Source organism: Xenopus laevis, chromosome 8S (genome assembly GCF_017654675.1).
Source record: "Xenopus laevis strain J_2021 chromosome 8S, Xenopus_laevis_v10.1, whole genome shotgun sequence".
Taxonomy (NCBI): Eukaryota; Metazoa; Chordata; class Amphibia; order Anura; family Pipidae; genus Xenopus; species Xenopus laevis.
Window position 1 is genome coordinate 68,340,476 of NC_054386.1, and position 7,379 is coordinate 68,347,854.

Here is a 7,379-nt window from a genome sequence, read left to right on the forward strand (position 1 = left end):
GGGTGAACGCAGTGTGCAAAACACCTTTACAACTGTGATGCAGTTGAAGGCCTTCCAGAACTGGACATAGAATCCAATATTAGTTGGTGCAAGAACCTCAACCTCACGGAGGTGCTCCAGTTTTTCAACAGGTATCGAAAATGGGGCAGTATATGGGATGGGGATGCACTAGTGAGAATCAGAAGGGGTGAGGGAGGCCTCTCCAGGACTACAATTTTTTTGTCTATGGCTTTAATCACAAAAAATGAACATGTTTTAAAGTAATCAAAATATAATGTACTGTTCCCCTTTACTGGTAAATCTGATGTGTTTGCTTCAGAAACACTACTATAGTTCATATACTGTAAACAAGCTGCTGTGTAGCAATGGTGGAAATAGAAAATAGGCTATATGGCACTGGTTAAATAGAGGATAACATAACACCATTATGTTCTGCAGAGCTTATTTGCTATCAGCTGTGTAACCTGAGCCTTTTCTTCTTTGAATGGCTGCCCCATTGCTAAACAGCAGCTTATTTATATAAACTATAGTAGTGTTTCTAAAGCACTGCAAGAGATTCACTGGCACACAGGTAATGCTGGCAGGGTGAAACCCTTGCTTTAAATTTATTTAATGCAGCATGCAACGTTTCGGGGGTGAGCATCAGCATGCTTGATAAAGGGGGTCGCCCCCGAAACGTTGCATGCTGCTTTATTAGTATATTTGGATAGGTGGCCGATACCTATTTCACTGGGCACCAGGGTTTTGTTGCTTTGGAGGGCCAGGGTGTGCGTCTGTATCCGGATATTCTCCATAGTGTTTCTAAAGCAAATACAACAGTTTTACCAGTGCAGGGCAACACTGCATTATATTTTTATTACTTTAAAACAATTCAGTTTATTGATGTTACTGTTCCTTTAACAAAGAAACAAGCCAGAAACACTGCACATAAGGGGCAAATTTACTAAAAGGCAAAGTAACTAACGAGGGCGAAAATTCGGCGGCGTGACGTCCTTTCTGTACTTCGCGGATTTACTTACGGTCGCTGTCGTAACTTCGCTAGCAAAGGAGTTAGACTCTACTGGTACTTCGCTCCCTAACGCCTGTCGCTCTGGCGAATGGACGCAACTACGCAAATTCACTAAGATACGGATTTTACTGAACTTTAACTCTTGCGCCAGACTTGCCTTCGCCACCTCAGTCCAGACGAAGTGCAATAGAGTAGATAGGACTTCCTAAAAAAATTGTTGGAAAGTCCCAAAAAACGCTGGCGTCTTTTCTTTTTTTCAGGGTGATAGGCTGAAAAAGAGCGTACATTTTTTTTGGGGTAATTGGCCTCCCCCTACATTTCCTAACATATGGCACATAAACTATACAGTGGGCTCATGTGTAAGTCCCAATACTCATAAACAGTCCCAGTATTCTACATAAAATTACTAATTGTGCTTAATACAGGGGAATACCTATGCTGCCATAGTTTTATGGGATCTCTCTGTACAGGCTATGAGCAAATTTAGGGACTGTTCCTGCTGAATTCTGCTTAATACAGGGGAATACCTATGCTGCCATAGTTTTATGGGATCTCTCTGTACAGGCTATGAGCAAACGTAGGGACTGTTCCTGCTGAATTCTGCTTAATACAGGGGAATACCTATGCTGCCATAGTTTTATGGGATCTATCTCTCTGTACAGGCTATGAGAAAACTTAGGGACTGTTCCTGCTGAATTCTGCTTAATACAGGGGAATACCTATGCTGCCATAGTTTTATGGTATTTCTCTGGATAGGCTATGAGCAAACTTAGGCGGCTCTTCCTGCTGAATTGTGCTTAATACAGGGGGATACCTATGCTGCCATAGTTTTTTGGTATCTCTCTTTACAGGCTATGAACAAACTTAGGGGATGTTCCTGCTGAACTATGCTTAGTACAGGGGGATATCTATGCCGCTATAGTTTCATGGTATTTCTCTGTACAGGCTATGAGCAAACTTAGGGGGATGTTCCTGCTGAATTGTGCATAATACAGGGCGATACCTATGCTGCCATAGTTTTATGGGATCTCTCTGTACAGGCTATGAGCAAACTTAGGGACTGTTCCTGCTGAATTCTGCTTAATACAGGGGAATACCTATGCTGCCATAGTTTTATGGGATCTCTCTTTACAGGCTATGAACAAACTTAGGGGATGTTCCTGCTGAACTATGCTTAGTACAGGGGGATATCTATGCCGCTATAGTTTCATGGTATTTCTCTGTACAGGCTATGAGCAAACTTAGGGGGATGTTCCTGCTGAATTGTGCATAATACAGGGGGATACCTATGCTGCCATAGTTTTATGGGATCTCTCTGTACAGGCTATGAGCAAACATAGGGACTGTTCCTGCTGAATTCTGCTTAATACAGGGGAATACCTATGCTGCCATAGTTTTATGGGATCTCTCTGTACAGGCAATGAGCAAACTTAGGGACTGTTCCTGCTGAATTCTGCTTAATACAGGGGAATACCTATGCTGCCATAGTTTTATGGTATTTCTCTGGACAGGCTATGAGCAAACTTAGGCGGCTCTTCCTGCTGAATTGTGTTTAATACAGGGGGATACCTATGCTGCCATAGTTTTTTGGTATCTCTCTTTACAGGCTATGAACAAACTTAGGGGATGTTCCTGCTGAACTATGCTTAGTACAGGGGGATATCTATGCTGCTATAGTTTCATGGTATTTCTCTGTACAGGCTATGAGCAAACTTAGGGGGATGTTCCTGCTGAATTGTGCTTAATACAGGGGGATACTTATGCTGCCATAGTTTTATGGTATCTCTCTTTACAGGCTATGAACAAAATTAGGGGATGTTCCTGCTCAACTGTGCTTAGTACACAGGAATACCTGTGCTGCCATAGATCTATTGAATTGTCTCTAATAACTCAAGCAACACTTTCTCTTGACTTTTAGTTTCCTACTGTTCTGAATGGGAACATGAAAATGTGGCTGAAGCAGAAAGAAATTCTCACCTTCATTTACACTGACTTGTATTCCCATCTTCTGGTCATTGAACCAACCAGGAATCTGTAGCCAGCAGCAGTAGGTTCCGGAACAACTGATGGTCAGTTGGGTGATGGTCGTGATACTTTCCCTGTTCTGTGTTCTCAAATAATCTGTATCTCTCGGACTGGTAAAATAAACCGCATCTCCTTCTGTGTTCCACTCGTAAGCTTGCATCTGTGGGTATTACATTTCCCTTCACAATCATTCCTACTTACACGATGTGGCGGCTAAACTAACACATAGATATTGAGGGTTCAGTCCCCAATTTATAAACAACTGAGTCGCTGGATAAATACAGTAAGGAAAGGTACAATAGTGAAGCCCCATTGGTTCTGTAAGCCCTCTTAGTCAGCACATTTAAATTATACTCACAGGAGAAAGTTCTTCAAATGTACTGCTCCGTATAACCTTTGCACCTTCTGCTCTGCTGTAAGTTGAGAGATCCTGTGATCCAGTTGCATGTGGTGGATTGTACATCTAAACTCTGAGATACAGCACTCTGGAAAAAAATTGTATTCCATCTACATAAAAAAATATAGACCAATAGAAAAGATGTCATGCATAGATCAGTTTAAAACAAACTAACATTTTTAAAGCAATATTTGCTCACCCTTTTCTGCTTTGTGGTTCTGACCCTTGAAGCAATATAGCAGTTCAGGCATGTTAATCAGCTTCTGCTACGTTGTGTCAGGAGTCAGAACTAGCAGTGCAAGGAAGGTCTGCTAGTTGCTGTTGCATAAAAGGGCTTTATAATGCAAAAAAAGTCATCAATTACCTGTAATAAGTATCCTAGTGATGTCACTGGATATAAACAGTGCTTACTGAAGTCATATATCACATCTCATTGAAGTGTTTACATGGGTCTTATACGAAGAAATGCTACTCCTGCTTTCAGATATGAGAGGTGCCCCAATCTCACTCTAATGTATAACTCAGCCTGCAGCATTTTGCTTTTATATGGTCACAGAACCCCTCAGTGACTTCTAATATCCTTATCATTTACAGAAGACGGATATTATCGCATAAAATAAATGTGACACAGAGTTACTTATATAACTCAGCCTGAAGCCCTGTGCTTTTATATGGTCACAGAACTGAACATTATACAGTCACATATAACATATATAAAAAAATTAAAATACTGAAAATTGGCATGTGCATATGTATTCACCTCCTTTGCCATGAAGCCCCTAAAAAATCCTGGTGCAACCAATTACCTTCAAAAGTCACATAATTAGTGAGATAAAGTCCAGCTGTGTGCAAGTGTCACATGATCTGTCAGTATAAACACAACTTTTCTGAAAGGCCCCAGAGGCTACAACATGGTACCACAACAAATCTGCCAAGAGAGGGTCACCCACCAAAACTCACAGACCGGGCAAGGAGGGCATTAATCAGAGAGGCAGCACAGAGACCAAAGGTAACCCTGAAGGAGTTGCAGAGTTCCACAGCAGAGACTGGAGTATCTGTCTATAGGACCACAATAAGCCGTACAGTCTATAGAGCTTGGCTTTATGGAAGAGTGGCCAGAAAAAAAGCCATTACTTAAAGGAAAACTATACCCCCCAAACAATGTAGGTCTCTATTAAAAGATACTGAGTAAAACAGCTCATGTGTAAAACCCTGCTTCATGTAAATGAACCATTATCATAATAATATACTTTTTTAGTAGTATGTGCCATTGGGTAATCATAAATAGAAAATTGCCATTTTAAAAAAAAAGGGCCGCCCCCTGAGATCGTAAGATTCACTGTACTCACATACAAACCACATGTAAGGTCACATGAGCCAATTAACAGACAGAGTTCTGCCTTTTGCTTCCTCACTTCTTCCTGTTACAGTTAGTGTTGTAGTATTTCTGGTCAGGTGATCTCTGAGGCAGCACAGATAGAGTCACGAAATGGTGGTTCAAGGCAAGAGAGGTAAAAGGGCAATATTTATGTAAATATATATTCCAGTTTGGTAAGATTCTTTAATATGTCATTCAATTTGATATAAACTATCTGTTGCTTAAGTATTCATTTTGGGGGTATAGTTTTCCTTTAAAGTAGGCACGTTTTAAGTTTGCCAAAAGGCATTGTGGGCGACTCCCCAAATGTATGGAGGATGATGCTCTGGTCAGATGAGACTAAAATTTCACTTTTCGGCCACCAAGGAAAATGGCACAAACCCAACACATCCCATCACCCCAAAAAAAACACCATCGCCACAGTGAAACATGGTGGTGGCAGCATCATGCTGTGCGAATGTTTTTCAGCAGCAGGGACTGGGAAACTGGTCCGAGTTGAGGAAAAGATGGATGGTGCTAAATACAAGGATATTCTTGAGCAAAACCTGTGTCAGTCTGCCTGTGATTTGAGACTGGGACGGAGGTTCACCTTCCAGCAGGACAATGACCCGAGCATACTGCTAAAGCAACACTCGAGTTGTTTAATTAAAATGTTATGAATGTGCATTTACTTTTTGTTGTACATAGTTTCCCTTTGTATGTTGTAATTTGAACTGTCTAGTCTAGTGAAATAGAATAGTTATTGTTACTTTAGTGCTGTTAGATTTTCAAGATAACCTTATACATAAAACACAGCTCTGATATCTGCACATTTTTAATACTAGAAGGAGAGTAAGCGTCTGTAATATGTAACATTTTTTTATACTTCAGGCTTTGTCTTTCTTCTCCTTTCTAATTCGCCCACTCACCACATATGGTAACCACAGCACTAACCCAGCTATAATCATTCATATATGTGTTTATATTCTACCTAATGTTTCTGAAAATTGGATTACAAATGTCAATCCTCGCAATCTGATTTGTGATGGACATTTACACCTTACTCTGCTGCTCTGTGGAAGATTAGTCATATCTCATATTAGTAATGGAAAATTCTATGAAAATCTGTAAATGTTAATGGGGTGGTTCACCTTTCACTTAACTTTTAGTATGTTATAGAATGGGCAATTCTAAACACATTTTCAATTGGTCTTCATTATTTATTTTTTATAGTTTTTAAATTATTTCCCTTTTTCTTCTTCTGATTCTTTCCAGCTTTGAAACGGGTTTCACTGACCCCATCTAAAAACAAATGCTCTCTAAGGCTACAAATGTATTGTTATTGCTACTTTTTATTACTCATCTTTCTATTCAGGTCCTCTCCTATTCATTTCCCAGCCTCTTATTCAAATCAGTGCATGGTTGCAACGGTAATTTGGACCCCAGCAACCAGATGGCTGAAATTGCAAACTGGAGAGCTGCTGAATAAAAAGCTAAATGACTCAAACCCCACAAACAATAAAAAATGAAAACCAATTGCAAATGGTTTTAGAATATCACTCTCTACATCATACAAAAAGTTTATTTAAAGGTGAACAACCCCTTTAAAGAAAAATTAATTCTGCTCCCTTTCCTTAGGTTTCCTTAGTGTATTCAAAAGCTGTAAAAGTGTGGAGTGACATAGAAAAAAATGCCATTACACGCCTGGCCAGAATAAATGTCATATCACGGTTGCCAATGAAGATAGGTTGTATCACAGCTCACTGCAGGATTGTTTTAATATGGGCTCAGGGCAAAGATTTAATTTGTGGTCCCACAAATCCATCCTTTCAACACATCCAGGGCAATGCTGATTCCAAGTACCTTACATATGCACATATTACTAAATTTCAAAAGAGTTAAATGTACCCCTAGTCTTTAGGTTTTTTCTTACCAGTGCACAGACAACCCCCCCTGCAAAACAGCATCTTAAAGGGATCCTGTAATCAGAAAACACGTTTTTTTTCAAAACGTTAATAGTGCTACTCCAGCAGACTTCTGCACTGAAATCCATTTCTCAAAAGAGCAAACAGATTTTTTCATATTCAATTTTGAAATCTGACATGGGGCTAGCATTTTGTCAATTTCCCAGCTGCCCCTGGTCATGTGACTTGTGCCTGCACTTTAGGAGAGAAATGCTTTCTGGCAGGCTGCTGTTTCCTTCTCAATGTAACTGAAGGAGTCTCAGTGGGACATGGGTTTTTACTATTGAGTGCTGTTCTTAGATCTACCAGGCAGCTGTTATCTTGTGTTAGGGAGCTGTTATCTGGTTACCTTCCCATTGTTCTTTTGTTTGGCTGCTGGGGAGGGAAAGGGAGGGTGATATCACTCTAACTTGCAGTACAGCAGTAAAGAGTGATTGAAGTTTATCAGAGCACAAGTCACATAACTTGGGGCAGCTGGGAAATTGACAATATGTCTAGCCCCAGATTCAGATTTCAAAATTGAATATAAAAAAATCTGTTTGCTCTTTTGAGAAATGGATTTCAGTGCAGAATTCTGCTGGCACAGCACTATTAACTGATTCATTTAGAATTTTTTTACCATGACAG

The 7,379-nt window shown here is 40.1% G+C and overlaps 1 protein-coding gene across 1 annotated transcript; it reads right to left on the reverse strand.

The window, feature by feature from the left end:
* Window positions 1-721: 721 nt before the first annotated feature.
* LOC108700549 (hepatitis A virus cellular receptor 1 homolog) lies at window positions 722-3,558 on the reverse strand. Its single transcript, XM_018233744.2, has 3 exons — window positions 3,393-3,558; window positions 2,987-3,194; window positions 722-801 (listed from the first exon to the last, which is right to left on the reverse strand). The coding sequence occupies exons 1-3, from the start codon at window positions 3,495-3,497 to the stop codon at window positions 722-724; spliced, it is 393 nt and encodes a 130-aa protein (XP_018089233.1). The 5' UTR covers window positions 3,498-3,558.
* Window positions 3,559-7,379: the final 3,821 nt, after the last annotated feature.